Below are 17,619 nucleotides of genomic sequence, written 5' to 3' on the forward strand. Positions count from 1 at the left end.
GTTGTCACCATTTCAAACTTTAATGTAGGATGTCTGCATGACCTCAACATAGTTATTTGCTTAACTATATTAAAGAGACACTTACATTGTATTACATGAAATAAACATAGTTCAAGAAAAAAAGAAAGACAATAAAGTTATGATAATGTTTATTTTTCACATGTCTTGTGAACTTCAGTATTAAAATTCATTTTGGTGATTTTTATTACATTCTATTTATTTATAAATTCAACATGTTTGTGAGTGACTCAACCATACATTCAAATGTGCAACCTGCTATTCTCTTCTATAACAATATATATTCACAGGAGAGAGAGATGCCTGTTGCTGGGAATTCAGTGGGGCTGAAAGTGTTCCTTATAGGCATTTAATTATTAAAGAAATTAATTATTAGGAATTTAACACAAATTTTCAATTTTATTTGGGCGAAAATGGACACACAAAATATTGTATTGGCTGTTCCTGAAAATTTGCCGTGAATTCCGGACAATTCACACGGTAGGTAATAACCCTGTAAATATTTATCTTACTGGAAAAATGCACAATGTAGACAGTGTCAGAAGTTCAGTTGCACAGGTTTTTGTAAAAGTGGGGACAAATTAGGACACCACAGCATGTTGGCTTTGTGAAGTCAACTTTGCCAGGATGCAGGAAACTAAAAAAAAAAAAAAAAGGGTTATTAAATCCATTAAGTTTGTCCAGTACACACAACTTCTTATAAATATATTATTAACAGTTCAAGGGTTTCACTTTCTCAATGAACAAGAAAGCCGCTTTGCAAATATTCCGTGAATACAATAATGTGAGATACATTTGTTGTATAATGACCCAACGTGTGAATCACAAATTCAAGGTATAAAACACTTTTCAGAATGTAGTATTTTGTGAAAGTGTAATATATTTAAAATATTGTAAAAGTGGGCAATATTGTGGATTTTAGGTCCAGTTACATTAGGTTTTATTTTTTTTCTTCTCACCTGATGTGAATTGTACATGCAATGCAGGATTTCTATCAACGTTTTCTGACGTTTATCTTTTTTTAAGGTGGTTCAAAATAGTTTTTTTTTTTTTTTTTTTTTAAGTAATCTGGAAGTGTCACTTTTCCTCTTAGTATATTCCAACATATTTAGCCCCTTTCCAATTATGTCCCGCTAACATTAGTGTGTAAATATTTTCCTTGGGAATGTACTAAAAATATAGTATGCTTTGTGATCTGCGCATGTATACTTTTCAAGATAAAATACTGAATGCTAAAGCAGAAAAGCAATTCATTGAAAATAAAAATCTAAGCATCAAAATCACTTATCCTGGGGCATAGATGATGCACCTGTGACTTGGAGATAAAACCAGTGTTAATTCTGAGAAATGGCACGGTTTATATTTTGTAATGCCCACTACTTTAGTGGCCGTCATTCAGTCACTAGGGTATCTGCCTATATCCCCTTCAAGCTTTTCAGTGTAAACACTGCCTTTATAGGGAAAAGGCAGTGTTTACATTACTGCTTAGTAACACCTCTATTGGCAGTCACTCAGACAGCCACTAGAGAGGTGTCCTAATCTGCCGTTTAGTGTATGCACGCTCTGCATGGAGGCGCTGAATGTTCCCAACAAATAAGCATTGATTCAATGCATCTCTATGAGGACATGATGATTGGCGCAGCATGGCCTTCCAATGCTTTCTATGGAAAACCACTGCAATGGCTGAAATCATTAAGTTTGATGTTCTCAGCCAGGGAGGTGGAGACAGGCGGGGTCAGCCGCGGCATAAGAGGTGAGTTAAATCGCTTTTTTCAGAGCAATCTAATAGAGTCAAGGACCTACGTTTGTAATGCAGACACTATAGTGTTCCTTTAATGCTAAAAATAATCTTAATACTATAGCGTAAAAAACAAAAAAATAACTAGTTTTTTTTTTGTTTATCTCAACATAGACTGTTCCTTTAATATGCTATTGATGGGAGAATCTAAAATAGTACAGTGATATGGTGAGGGGAGCGAATATTCTTTTTTTAAACTGCCATGCTATCTCAGAGTGTTATTGATTAAAATAAAAGGCTATTGTGACCAATATATATCCACAAGTTTTCACCTGTTGCAGTTTGGGAATACTATCACTTTCCATCTAACACATATTCTATCATACTGATAATAAAAACAAAAAGGAATATTGTTAGTAATAGCACCTGCCTCCAAATAGTCGATTATTTTATTCTGCAGATGGTTTTATATAGAATAATCTAAAGGCCACAGCAGCATGCAGCTTTGACCTTTTGGCTGTCAGAAGTTGCTAACAATGCTTCTTTTAACGTCCGGCAGTTTGATATTATTTGCAACTGTTTGCGGGTTGTTGTTTTTTTATGAACATCCTGGTGAATGTCTGTTTGTGCAGAGATGTGTCTGCAAGGAAAACTGCTCCAACTTAGCAACAATGTTTAAGAGATTGTAAACATCTTGCAAATAAACCTGCTTCAAGGATCAGCATTGGTGTGGCCATCAATGCAAAGCGGGGTACGTTATTCAGCACACGACACAAGGGCATCAAATGTGCCTGTTATCTCTTGCTTTAGAAAATTGATCATATTAAATATCAACAAGAACAAATTCTAAAGGAGATATTAAGAAAAGGAGGACAATTCAGAGTTAAAATTCTAAGGCACTATAATGCAGCTAGAGAGGTTATTCTCACACGCCTTCCCTTTTCATGAAGACAGACATCACAGTTGATACACTTACTTATGATCCTGAAAAAGGACTACGCCATGTACAAAATGAAAGAGCCCTGTTCAAACGCCCACATTTATATTACCTATCATGTATTGTGCTAGCCACACGTATAGCAGAGGTATAGATATGGAGTGAATTAAATATTTATTGTACCATGCCACTTCCATTTCTCATCCGGAGTCTAACCCAGAATCCTCTGCAACTTAACCCTTGAGCAAGGTATGTATGCTTAAAAGAATACTATAACGTTAGGAATATAAACCTGTGTTCCTAACACTATAGTTCCCCTGTCCCTAGATCTATATTGACCACCCTCATTCCCCCAGTTTAGAAAAAGAAAACCTCCCAGGGCAATGCTCACCACTGATCCAGCAACGACACAGAGGAGGCAGGGCATCCTGCAGCATGGTCCAATCCAATCCTCCTCATAGTGGAGTAATGGAGACCTAAAGCGCATTCCAGCTTCCCTATAGCAAAGCATTGTATTCATTGCTTTCCTATGGGCTTCTATATCACAGGGCCGGGTTTTACTCAGTCTGTGCAGTAGAAGTATCTCTAGTTACTGAAAGCATGAACATGAATGGACACTATAGGCACCCAGACCTCTTCATCTCAGTAATGTGGCCTGGGTGCCATGCCCCCTTCATTTTAACCCGGCAAGTTAAAACATTGCCGTACATTGCAGGGTTTAAAGGCACTTCCTCGGAAATAGCGGAGTTAAACTTGGCAACTTCAAATCAGACGGTTTCGTAGAGCCTATATGATTGCTGCAGTGTGGCATTCTGATGTGCATGCGCACTAGCCTCTCAATACTTTCCCAAGGGGGGATGTGCAGGGAGAGAACCCGGTCACTTAAAGCGTGACAAGGACACTATAGCATAAGGCATGCACATATCTATTCCTTGTGCTATAGTATTCCCTCAATTAAGTGGTCTGGGGGTAACTATAGTGTCCCTTTAGGCACACAAGCAAATAGGATATTAATGGTATTGGTATGGTAATTAATAAATATTTCAATGAATCAAACTGCTATATAGAGATGTTTTCTAGCATAATATATAGTTTTAAAGAAACAAAGGGACATGAATATGGCTCTACCATAAAATGCATGACAAGTCTCTCTAAACCTTGTCAATAAAACTTTACTGGTTTGAAGACAGAAAATTGAAGAATTTCACATTCTGTCTCCACATCTTACAACACTGTACGTTTTTTCTAAACATTTCCTTCATTCTACCTATAAATAAAAACAATAATAATAATAATAATAATAAAAACAATGATAATAAGTGTAAAAAAAATCATATACAAAACAAAATAAGGTTTGGCATGAGTAAGCAAAGCATTGTCTTTTTCACTTTGGGTCATCCTTGAGTCTTTTGCAGTAGATATCATTTCCCAAAATGTGTTCATTTATCCTTTTTTGGACATGATACAAAGTGAAATATTTGTAATCTAGTTCTCGGACAATAAATAGATGGCAGCCAAGCTTGTGTGTGTGTGTACGTAGATAGCATATTGTCTTCAGAGCTTGATGAAAGCTGTGTCAGGGGTCTGCTTCGGAACAGTGTCATCCATTGGAAAGACATAGGAAATGGCTAAATCCACGATACCTTGGCAAAGCTCGGAGTATAATTTTCTATGAAAAGAAAAACCATTAAAATGTCTGTCAAGCCAAAGTAATCTTTAACATACATTTGCGAATACACCACAGGGCAGTGATTGATAACCATAGCACTGTGGTTTAACGTGAATTAATACTCAGCAACCACATGAAATGTAGATTGCAAACATATTCAGTGCCATGGTAACTAAACAACCCCCCTTGCAGGTTACTGTTGTACACACATGGTGACTGTGTTCATGAATATCAAGTAGAATAAACGTTGGAGATAAAGTGCAAGCACAACCATTGTACACAGAAAAATGTACCTTAAATATTACATGATTTATGGCTTTCAAATTAGAAAAAAAACACAGGTAGAGACAAGTTAAAAACAAACAAACTGAAGAGCTGAAGGCACTTCATGCCCAACTAACATGTGTTTTTAAATATTGGGAAATTTAGTTCACATATTCGCAAGAGGAGAATTGGACAATCAAAAATATAAATATTACAGATTTGGCTTTATAGTCAGAATGTATTATATGTGTTCGGTGTTAACCATTGCTGCCCTTGTTCTAAAATTAATAATTAACAGATGGCTTACTGAGCGCAGGCCGGGGCACCGTTGACTTCGATCAGCCAGACCTTCAGATTCCTATCAACCATAAAGTCAAAACCAAACAGCTGGAAACTGTGGTAGGGCAGGTGCTTGGTGCTAATTGCAGGTTCGATGCAGGTCAGACAGATTCTGTGTGGGCAAAGAACAAGAGAGTCCTACATCATCTTATATAATGGTCAATGCAAATAGACAGATCTCATGCAGGAAATGAAAAAAGCAAGTGAGACTCTATTCTACAAACCAGTATAGGGTCACAATTAAGTGCAGTGATGCTTAACCCCGTAAGGACACATGACATGTGCGACATGTCATGATTCCCTTTTATTCCAGAAGTTTGGTCCTTAAGGGGTCAAAGGGATACACCCATTACCTATGGCGACCAATGCCACACACATAAGTGTGATAAGCCTTAATGTGCTTCATTTCTACAAAATAATGAATGAAACCAGTCTCACAGCTGCAAATAGCCACCTGGCAACTTTTTATCCTCATCGTTATGCAAAAGGTACACTATTCAGTTCTTAAGCAAATTACCTTGCTGAAATAAGTTGAAATATTTTTTTTTTTTTTTGGAAAGTCACTACGCTATACCAGATATCACATTCCACATTTTTTTTTTTACTCTTTATTTTTGCGTTTTCAAGGTGAGTACATACATTTGGTGCATCATAACAGGAGAAAGGTAAAAAGGTAACAAGTTATCACATAAAGTGGGATAAACAAACAGAGAATATTCAAATCAAGGCAACAATTTATGGTGTAATTTCGTGCAGTGGCGTGGTTTGTATACGTTTGAATGGCCTGAGCACATTCTACTTTGTATTTATACAAATGTTTTTACTAATAAGAATACATGTCAGATTGAATTTTTAGCTTGTCAGCTTTTCAATACCAGAGTCAGTAGTAAACAATTACCTTATTATTTGTTTTATCTGCCATAAGATGCCATTTTCAAGATTGGTGTTATGAGACGTCTCAAGATACTGATTGAACTCTTCAAAGAACATTTCGTTCCCCTCCTCATACCGTCCATAGTTTTTAGAATGTTCCTTCTGGATGCAGTGATTGGTCAAGTGGGAGGTCATGTCTTGGAAGTCAGAGTCATTGTAGGGTTCAGAGGAGGTCCTCAGCACACCCTCTTTATACAAAAAAATGTTGTATTGATTGTCTACAAGAACCCAGCTCCTAGATAATTGGAAACAATGTCTATTACCATCTTTTTTACCAACTTATTTCTTTTTTTTCATATTAATTTCAAATACTTTCTGTGTTGTTGTTTTTGACTATTTTGGAACAGCGTACTGCCTTTCGGACTTCCTGACAATCATTGTTTAAAACCGTGCCCTTGCTTCTGTCAGTCATCATAGAGGGAGCTTAGGGGGAAGAGGAGAAGCAAACACAATATTTCTGGTTCTCATCCTGTAATGCACTGTGAGGCCTGGCAGTGATTGAACTGACCTGTGATGAACTAACCTGTGATGTCAATTACTAAATATTGAATATACAGTTAAAAGAAAACAGCATGACATTACAAAATGGCAACACAAGTTTCAGGTGATTTTCCATGTTTCATTCAATATTGTAATTTCTGAAAAATGGATGTTTAAATTGAGTGGTAAATTCCAGTTTAGAAAAGGATCCTAAAATAACTGAATGTTAAGAAAGCGAAAATGGACATTGGTCCTTAAATGATTAAAGGGACACTCTATGCACCCCTCACCTGGCTGTGATTCACACAGCCTCTCTACACACTCCCTGAAAAAGAGGTCTAATTTTTGAACTTCCCAGTTGCGGGGTGTTTACTTTAGAATTTCTTATCTCCTGTTTTAATTGCCTACTAGAGCACGCAACATTCACCTGTGTGTGATTAAAGTTCAATCAACAAAAAAAACGATACCATACTAGGTACTAGGTAGTCATGATGCCAAACACTCCCTGGTAACCCCTCAACCCTAGTGTTAGGTGTGAAACCGTATAGTAACACCTCCTCTTTGCCGGAAGCTCTCTTCATTGACTGAGAGTGATCAGCAATGAGCTGAACAGAGCTAATGGAAGCTCCTTCTGGCAGAGAGGAGCTATGGAGTGTAGTCCAGGGAATGGCAGGTAAGAACTCAAGCTGTTACTAAATGGTTTGATTCCTTACATTGGGACACCAGGGCACTCTATTAGGTAAGCTGCTTTGAGTGTTCCTTTAAGGTAAAGTTATTTTAGTGCTTATAGTATCCCTTACAGGGCCGGCGCTTCCTATAGTCAAATTAGGTGCCCACCTAGAGCGCTGCTTAAGAGAGGGCGTCCGCCCTGGCTAAACGATAGTTTGTTCCACGGCTGCCCCTCCATCAAGTTAGATTATTTTGAGCAGGCTGCTGGCCACAGTTGCTCACTAGTGCCAGGTAGAAGATTGGTCCAGTGGCATACACATTAGCCCACTCAGCCCGGAGCCCACTCCCAGACATCCATTGTGGCGACGGTGGCCGCAGTGCAAGGGCGCTTCAATTCCTCGCTCCCGCCCCTGCCCGTGTACGTGGGGAGAAGTGGGCGGGAACATAACAGAAATATGACAGCCAGGCGCAGGCAAGGAACAGCAATGTATGTTTGTGTAGGTCAGTCTGTATGGCTCAGTGTGGCTGTAGGGGTCAATGTGTGTGTGTGTGTGTCTGTATGGGTCAGTGTGTGTGTCTGCATGGGTCAGTGTGTGTCTGCATGGGTCAGTGTGTGTCTGCATGGGTCAGTGTGTCTATATGTGTGTGTCTGCATGGGTCAGTGTGTGTCTGTATGGGTCAGTGTGTCTATATGTGTGTGTCTGCATGGATCAGTGTGTGTATATGGGTCAGTGTGCATGGGTTAGTGCGTGTGTGTCAGTTTGCATGGGTCAGTGTGTGTCTACTTGAATCAGCGTGTGTGTTAGTCTGCATGATTGGGTGAAGCAAATGGGGTAGCAAATTTGTTTTTGAATAGGGCGGCAAAAATGCTTGCACTGGCCCTGCCCTTAAAAGATATGATTTCCTCTATACATATGTTAATATACCTGTTTTCAGGTGCATTTTAACTACTTCACTAACACAGGCACAGTATGCAGTTGTCATGGGAACAGCAGAACTAGCAAAACTAAATAGTTCCAGCTTGAGATGCATTAAAGATATTACCTGATATCAAACTTCCGGTGACCAGGTTCCAGCAACATGGGGTGCTCCAAGTATTTCTGAATAACATGCACTTGGCCTTGATTGTCTATGAAATTGAGAAGCTCACTGGCATCAGAGGATATAAGAATCCCTTCCCCTATCAAAGAAGCAAAATATACATTAATACCTATATCACAGGATATAAGGCTTCTCTGGAAGAATAATAATTCCTGGTCAAGGAAGCCATTATACACAAAAAAACAAACAAAAACTCTTTGCACACAGAAAAAACACATGTAAAGTGAACAAAGAAATTAATGTTCCTGCAAGATTCAGCAAAATGTACTCTACTGACAAAGCACACTAATCTTATTATGAGAAAACCATTTTCTAAATTTGAATCTATTTTCTTCTATTGTGCAAACAGGATGGCACGTCTGGAGTCACATGCACCATTTCCAGGGTTTCTTGAGCGCTTACCACAAATTAAACTATTCCTATAGCATGTATTCAGGCCATTTTAAAATTTTACTACTTTTTTACTACTTGTATATTGAGGCTCTAATCATTTTAGAATTCTTCAATTAATTACAGAAGAACCGGTGAATTGTTTCACCTCAGAATAAAAAAGAAGTACATAGAAACGATTTATTCACCCTCCCTCCACCTCAAATCAGAATGTAAAGTGTTCCGAGTTTGTCCTCATGAAGACTCAGATATTCACGTTTTCAGAGAAGAAACCATTTTCCTAAGAAGCCCAGCTCTAATTGTAATCCACACAGGACCAGATTTAATTCTTTCGTTTAATACCATGTAAAGATTTAATCATCTGGAAAGCAGAGCCTTAGATCCCTAAACCCATCAATGTCTATAAATGGAAACACAATGTAACCCAAATGTTTATCTAGAAAACTGGTAAAACATTATCACACACTCAGGAACTGTAAGGTTTCCTTAAAAACCACTACCATTCACTTGCAAACAATACTCTTTATTTTTGGCAAATGTTTTGTTGACAGCAGGGAGACAGAGTTCCTAATCTTGGTTCTGAAGATATTATTATTACTGGGTGGGCAGATATATCTTCTGAACAAAGATCCTCCTCTTCATTTATGAAAATAGTTTTTACACATGTACATTTAGTTTTGTTCTCACCATATACCTCTACATTAATTGCAGTTCCTAGTAAGGAATGTTGTCTGCTTGAACAATAAATGTATTGTTGTGAGACAAGCGGACTTGGAACCATCTGTGACACAAATGCTACACAGATATTAAGCAGGTAAGACGCAAATATTTGCTTGTAATTCGGCATGCTCATTCGGGGACTTCTTCACCTTTTTAGTTAAATCACTTGTTTTGAAGTTGCACCAAATTTGAAATATAATCTAAATTTTGTCTCGGGAAATGTATATAACTAAGCACAAAACAAAACCCACCATCCTGGGTCTGCAGTTAACTGCACTGTAAAAAAAGTTACAAAATGAGAATAAGCCATCTTAAAGGGAAACTCCAGTGCCAGAAAAACGATCCGTTTTTCTGGCACTGGAGGGTCCCTCTCCCTCCCACCCCCCAATCCCCGGTTACTGAAGGGGTGAAAACCCCTTCAGTGACTTACCTGGGACAGCGGCGATGTCCCTCGCCGCTGTCTCCGCCTCCGGGACGCTCCTCCTTGTGATTACGTCGGCCGGTGGGCGAGACTAACCTCGCCCACCGGCCGAGGAGACCTAATGCGCATGCGCGGAAATGCCGCGCATGCGCATTACGTCTCCCCATAGGAAAGCATTGAAAAATCATTTCAATGCTTTCCTATGGGGTTTTGAGCGACGCTGGAGGTCCTCACACAGCGTGAGGACGTTCAGCGACGCTCTAGCACAGGAAACCTGTGCTAGGAACTAGGAAGTGACCTCTAGTGGCTGTCTAGTAGACAGCCACTAGAGGTGGAGTTAACCCTGCAATGTAATTATTGCAGTTTATGAAAAACTGCAATAATTACACTTGCAGGGTTAAGAGTAGTGGGAGTTGGCACCCAGACCACTCCAATGAGCAGAAGTGGTCTGGGTGCCTGGAGTGTCCCTTTAAGTGTCTCTTTTTATAACAAAATGGATCGTGCTTAGTGTTACAAATAATGAACATAACCAGTACAAATACATTACTTAACCCCTGAAAGTACAAATGCATAAAGTGTGAGCTCTAGGCCTTACCTTTGGCGCCTGAGGAGGATTTAGCGATCCACACGTTTCCCTCTCCATTATCCTTCTTTTCATTGAAAGATGTCAAAAACTCTTCTCGCTCATCCGTTCGTGTGCTGCTGATGAGATCATGAAGTCCATTGCTTGCTCTTGCAACTTGTGTTTTTTCCTTGACAGGATAAATCACATAGGATTCTGGGAACCAAGTGCAAGATTCTGAAAGTTCTGGACTGGTCTTTATTAATCTGTATCGGACAGTGAGAGAGAAATAATCAATTACATTGATATTATATTCCTTCTGTTGCAGGCATGTAAACATTTTGAATGAAAAATAAAATCTGTTTAATAAAAAGGTGGGTAGGGGTGTAAATGTGTTCTGTATAAATGAGGTGTATGTCCCAAAATAGAGGTGATACTTCCCTTAAATGTGAAATCTACTGCAGTTTAAGTTGAAAGGTTAAAGGGACACTACAGTGAATTTTATTTTTTTTAACTATTTAGTAGATATATCCCAAAATAAAGCATTTGTTTTGGCATGTTTTCTTGGGGGGTGCATGAAATAAACAACTTGTAAAAGCTGCAGATCTACTTTTATAAACGGTCAAAAAATGACAGACTGCAGACACCTCGTTAATGTCTAGAGTGCTCCTTTACGTCTGTGTTATGTACACATCATACAGATTTGTTATGTAAATGTAAACAGAGGGGAATCTCAGTAATTAGAAATGAAATCAATGGTCTCTACACATGTGGCTCTGCACCAGGTACACGTGTCCTTCATCCTTGTGTCTGACTGCACGTGCGCTTATTGAACGCCATTCGTCACAAATATTAACACACATTAAAATAATAATATTACCCAATATATAGTTTTGGTTGTAGAGCTGATAATATTCTATTCCAAAAATGATCAGCAATGCAGAAAATCAGAAAAGGGGCAAATACTTTTTTTTACTGCCCTATATACAGGGTTATTCATGAACTGTCAGGAAATTAAAGTGAACCTGTTATGAAAAAAAGAACTTACCTTAAATCACCCCAAAATAAATTGAATACATCATACATTGTAAAGATACATTATGTATTCAATGTAAAATATTGAGATATATTCACCTCAGTCCCAGCTATGTCTTCTTCAGAGCTTTGTGGGTGTTCCTCTTCATGCAACACCCATCTCCGTTCGGTCCTCCACTCCTCCTCTGGTCTTCTTTTATTTTTATTTTTTTTTTTGTTGCCAGCATGTCAGCATCTTCGTGATATCAGTAACTCCATTCCTATACTCCCTAGTCAGCGCAAGCAGCGTCGGCTAGGGATTTTCCAGAGCAACCACAGCACATGCGCTTTGGTTGCTATGACTAGGAGAGCAGAAGATCCAACTGTCAAATCATAGGCATAGCACAATGTATAGATAGAATTCCATGCTCTTCCCAAAGAGCCCTTTAAGGTGAAATCGAAATAATCAAGCTGACTTGGAGAAGGTTTATTTATTAGGCAATATGAAATTTACTCTGAATTCTAAAGAATTCATATTTTAGTCAAAGTGACACTGTAGGCACTATAACCATTTCATCTCACTGAATAGGTTACAGTGCCTGGAGTTCTTTAGTACTGCCCTTCCATTCAGTGTTACACCATTTTTGAGAATAAGCATTCCTGGCCTCCAAGAGGCACCCAGCCTCCACTTGAGGTATAACTAAGGCAGAGATTACACACTTCCTTGTAGCCTTACTAATCCATACTTGCAATGGCCCTGTGATAGACTGAACGAGGTCAACTGACACTTGGAGACAATCATAGTCGCCCACTGCTGTTCAAATATGTTTCCAGCAGGGATTGCACACATTCTATGAGGTAATTAATCCAAGTAATATACTGATTTTTCAGGATCAGGCAAATCCCCAAGAATACTTCCAAATGCTGAGAGAGATGTGAGAAATGCAATCTCTGTGCCTGGACTCTCTCTGTATTTGGCAAATTGCAGTTCTGGCTAATGCTTCCTCGTTAGCCAAGTTAGCACAGATGGGATGGGCTGCTCTGGACTATGTTTAGCGCTGAAACATTAAAATCAGTTTAATGCTGAATGGAAGGAGAGCGCCGGGGACTCGAGACACTATAACCACTTAAATGAGATGAAGTAGCTACATTGTCTACAGTGTCCCTTTAATAATCATGGCTCTAGACTGGAATAGATATGTAAATGACAGCTATATCACCCCAGATTGCTAAATCTAAAAATGTACTTGTATAGCTCAATTTAAGAGGTAAGATACCTCTGAATGGCATTGTACAGTTACTGGAATTAAAATTTTTGTTGGTTTAGGTGAAGAAGATGTGTAAATCCACTGTTTTGTCAAAATAGAAACGTATTGTTTACTCTTGGTCAGGGCATGTAATTATCATGTCTAGTTCAGGAAACCTAACAAAATTAAAAAATATATATGTATATTTAATATTCAATAATCTTATAGGTATAGAACTTCTCTGCTATTCTTATTTAGGCCGTCGCACATTCAGATCAAAGGAAAGTCTGACAGGGAATTATGCAGGTGCTTGCGAGTATAAAATATTTAGATCTACTTGAAACGATTCATTTTAGATGTCAGAAACGATGCCAAGCCTGCGTAGATTTTCAAGCACTATGATATTTAAAAAAAAAAAAAAAAAAGAAGAACAAAACAAGTGATTTTCACTTACTTTACCAAAGAAGCTTTACGGCAAAGCTTATCGGCACCACGGTAATAATTCACTAACTGAACAAGCCCAGGCTCATGACCTGTACGAACAAGAACAGAATGTGCAAACATTAGGGAATTAGTTGGTAAATTTTTACAGAACTTTTATATAGGCAGGTGAAGCAAAATAAGAAATATGTCAAAGTGTTATAAAATTAGAAAGTCGTGCAAAGTTTTGAAAAAGAAGTAATCACCATGGAAACCAACAGAATGTTCACGCAGATTCCATAAGAACTCATGGAGACCATACCACTTGGAACTTTACACCACTCTTATGTTAGGGACACTTTTATAAATATACCCAAAGGATCTATTATAGGATAAAGAGCAACCATGTTAAACTGGCACACTAGAAAGCATAAAAGGTATAAATGACTCTGATCCTCCTCATCTGAAAGGGTTATTTCAAGCATCGTAATCACTATAATCCGGTGTAGAGGCTATGATGCCAGGAGCACCCTGGCGCTGATTCCTTTGTGCCACGCTGGTAATAAAGGTTGCCAGAGCTGGAGATACAATTCTGGTAGCAAACTGCTATATCATGGCATGTATGTTTCATACTGAAATGCTGCACATACAGGCTTTTTTTTTTTTTAACAAAAAAAGTGCCCATATTACTTGGAGAAATCCTTTAATCGCTCAGGCAATGAGTGCCAATTTAGTCAATTTTTGGTTTTGTATAGCATAATGAAAATTAATTTCTAACATGAAACAATGAGTATGAACCTTGAAAAATATGACGGGGTGGGTGCCCAATATTAGTGCCACCCCAGTTACAATGCATTTAAGATGGCACTATATGACCAAGCCTACAGCACAGAGCATTATTTTTTACCCACCACTCACCACCATATATCCATCACTCGACTGTATAGTACCTCACCATCTAAACAAATACAGTGCCCATCTATCACTCTAATATGCCAGGAACCGTATGCATGCTACCTATCATACAAAACTAAACAATAGAGAACATACCGGTAGCTCTATATAGTTCGTACAAACATGTAGTATAAAATAGACAATGTATTAGACAATGTATGTGCCGTTATGTCCTTGAACCATAAGGCATATTCACAATATAATGAAACAGATTACGCAATCGAACCGCAGTCTTTCGTCATTTGTATGATTGTATACATGTCAATGTAGATAATAACAGTGCTATCATCATTGGAGATACCTTATATTATCTTGTATATCAGTCTCACCCTGAAAGGCAATATCACCTTGATCCCTACAGGATTCCCTTACCCTGGGAGTGTCTGCATGTTTATTTCAACTTTATACATGAAAAAATTAAAGATCTGTCACTTCTTCACTATTAGCACAACCAAATAGCTAACTAAACTTTAAAAATGTATATATATATATATATATTATTAATTATATTTTAAGTTATATACTTTGCTGAACAAGGTCGGCAAAGTATGTAAATAGGTTAACTATTGCCGTGCTGTACACAAATAGCATATATGCGTACGCCACAACGAGAGAGAATTAAACATTTCTCAGTTAAAATTCAGAGTGCGCATGTGTCCACCCAAGACATCATGGGGTAATAAAGCCCCTGAAACACGAAAAGTGTTTTTTATCTCTGCTGCTCTATTCACCCCAGACAAATTCTATAAAAGTATTTATTGTTGTGATGGTACGATGAACTGTCACTTATCTGAAACTCTAATGTCAAGATAATATGCATCATGACAGAAATCATAGGTGCCAACATTAACAAGCACGGATTCACTATCTTATGCGAGCATTACAATGAATTAAGGCTGACATATTGTTTATTATTTAATGGTAAATCACTATGAGCCTAGTATTACTGATGTGTCCAAAGATACTAGCCAGTTTTTAGCACAGTAACCAAGGTTTAAAGGGCTACTATAAGTATCATTGCAAAGGGTATGGTATAGTAACCTACCACCCCTCTCCCTTCTGAGAGTGACCATAATGTAGTGATTCCAGGCCTGGGTTTAGATACAGCAGTTTTCACTTCCTCCCTTGCTGTGTCAATTGTGTCCAACTTGTTTGTACAGCATGCACACTCCACATGAACAAATAGGAAGTCTTTCTCTCCTCCTCCATTGAGCCTGCTTAAAGCCAGGCACACAAAATTGGAATAGCTACTATTGGTTTATTCAGCCATTCCAATAACTCTATATGATGAGTGGAACTGCACATGGAAGATACAATATTTATTTTAATAAACTCTGGACAGGAGTTTAAAGAACTAGATCAGGCCCCATAGATAATAATGAGAGGGCCCTGACTACTGAAGCTACTTCCTGTTATGGGAGAGTTATGACTGAAGCAGAAGACAGTCTCTTTTGGTTTTGAAGTTTCGGGATGTTTAAAGGTGTCTTCTTCATTCTAATTTAATTATGTTGCTTCTCTATTATTTATTGTCTATATAATGCATTGCAAAATAAGGGGGGGGGGGGGGGGGTGATTCTTGTTTCCTTTTAAGTAAACCAACATTTTATGAAAAGACTATTTAGCAAAAGACTATTTTGCAAAACACATTAAAATGGCACAACATTAACATTCTTTGTGTGTGGCTCATGACAAACCCATTAGAAAATACTAAAATTACTTAAATTTGCATATGGGGGATTGTTCTAAAATAAATTATGCAGTTATAGTTAAGAATAAAAGCGTCTGTTGCCATTTGTCTTTTTCGCATTGTGTATGTCTGGCAAGAATCCTGCAATAAATCAGGTAATGTGACAGGGATAAATACTTTGTATTATACATTTACAATGACTTAAAAGCACTTTGAAAGTGTCACCAGATACCTCTTGGGAGTTTAAATATCATCTTAATTGCAACACTGTGGAATATGTTGGAGCTATATTATTCTTAATAGTGGTGAATGCAGGGCTTATGTAAGGGAATATATATATATAATTATGTTTTTTAAAGAAGAAGTAATTTGTACCTCTGCAGAGCACAAATTATGTTGCAGTAACCAGCATGCTACCTTTTACTGCAGAGGGCTACACCCAATCACAGCTTTTTTTCTAGCCAACTTTCAGATGGCACTGTGACTGGCATGCTTGCCAAAGATTTCTTCAATGCAAGCACCGAGAGGGAAGGGTTAAAAAGCTATTGAAGCCAAGCAGTTTATCACATAACTGTCCATTCAGTTCCCAGTGAATACAAATGAATCACATGATTGCAAACACAAAAGAATTGCTATATCTTTTGTTTTATTAATGAGCCAAGAAAGTCTTACCCAGCCTCCCAAAAGGCAGCCTGTTCCTCTCTCCCAGCATCAGGTTAAACCGGGGATTGTCCCTTTTCAGTCTCCTCCATTGTCCTGATTCCAGGAGGATTTTAGCCACTTCAGCATACACTGTGCTGTTCTCATCTCTCACAACGAAAGTATACATTGTATCCAGCTATCTGGGTGCAGCGCAGAGCCTCCCTCTGTCCCAGGGTGAGTCAGGGTTCTACGTTCTATGACGGTGCAAGAGACTGCAGCATCCCACCACCATTCTACACTTTTACAGCCAGATCCAGGGACTGTCACCTCTCCCAGGGCACAATCAATGTGTCAGCTCTAAATTGATCCCCAGGACCCGCAGTTATCGATCTCATAAGGGAACATAGGAGGGAGGGGAAGGGGCTCCTGTGTCTGTATAGCAGGCAGTACCCTTGTAACCACTCCCAAAGACTGGAGGCTGAGCTACAGGGTCAGGGAGCAATGGGAGGAGAGATTGAAAGCATGGTATGGAGACCGCACAGCAGCTGTTCATGTCATCCCTGCACAGGGCATTATTTTAGAAGCTATGCAGACATATTCCTCCCATCTCTGTCTTAGGAGGGGGCACCTCCTTCTGGTACCCTTTCATTGCCACGGAGTAGTGTATCTTTCAAGGCTCTTTTCAGACCTATGTCATTTATGTCGAGTGGCAAATGCCAATTATTAGATTATTACTATTTATAAAGCGCCAACAAATTCCACGGCGCTGTACAATGGGTTCAATTCACTACAGGATTTTATTAAAAAAAGAAATATAAACCAATTAACTTTACTCAGGGCCTGTGCAAGGATTTCTGCCGCCTTAGGCAAAGATCAATTTTGCCTCCCCTCATGTCACTCACTGACAGACACACACGCTGACACACATACACTCATTCACTCATTCACTGACAGAGACACTCACCTCCTTGGGGTCCAGTGTGAGGCAGCTCCTCACTCCTTTCGCTGGGGGGAATGAAAGACTGCAAGAACAGCCACCCTCACCGCCTGCATTCTCCTGGTCACCGACATTTGATGGCAGGGCAGGCACCTACCATCAAGGTAAGAAGGTGCCTGCTCTGCCATACAGATGGCCACCTCCTAGGCCCCTCCTAGGCGATGTCCACTAGCCCAAGACGGCATCCGGCTTCTGAATTTTCAGAATCAGGAAGTGCGGAGGGCCAGCGGGCAGGGAAGCTGCTGATTTAGGTATGTTTCTTTCCAAGCCAGTTTAGTGAATGGGGAGTCACCCTGTTTACCCCATCGCCAGTGAGGCTTATCTTGGCATTTACATCTACCGATCCTCAGCAGGGACTTTCCTGAGTACTCCAGAGCGTGCTCTTATACTTACTCAAGATGGCAGCCGGGCATGAAC

At 39.0% G+C, this 17,619-nt stretch overlaps 1 protein-coding gene across 1 annotated transcript; it reads right to left on the reverse strand.

Annotated features, from left to right (window-relative positions):
- Positions 1-3,023: 3,023 nt before the first annotated feature.
- TTL (tubulin tyrosine ligase) lies at positions 3,024-16,651 on the reverse strand. Its single transcript, XM_063443679.1, has 7 exons — positions 16,236-16,651; positions 12,957-13,035; positions 10,275-10,507; positions 8,092-8,227; positions 5,864-6,133; positions 4,934-5,077; positions 3,024-4,362 (listed from the first exon to the last, which is right to left on the reverse strand). Exons 1-7 carry the CDS (start codon positions 16,390-16,392, stop codon positions 4,248-4,250), a joined length of 1,134 nt encoding a protein of 377 aa, XP_063299749.1. The 5' UTR covers positions 16,393-16,651; the 3' UTR covers positions 3,024-4,247.
- Positions 16,652-17,619: the final 968 nt, after the last annotated feature.

This window comes from Pelobates fuscus, chromosome 2 (assembly GCF_036172605.1).
Source record: "Pelobates fuscus isolate aPelFus1 chromosome 2, aPelFus1.pri, whole genome shotgun sequence".
Classification (NCBI taxonomy): Eukaryota; Metazoa; Chordata; class Amphibia; order Anura; family Pelobatidae; genus Pelobates; species Pelobates fuscus.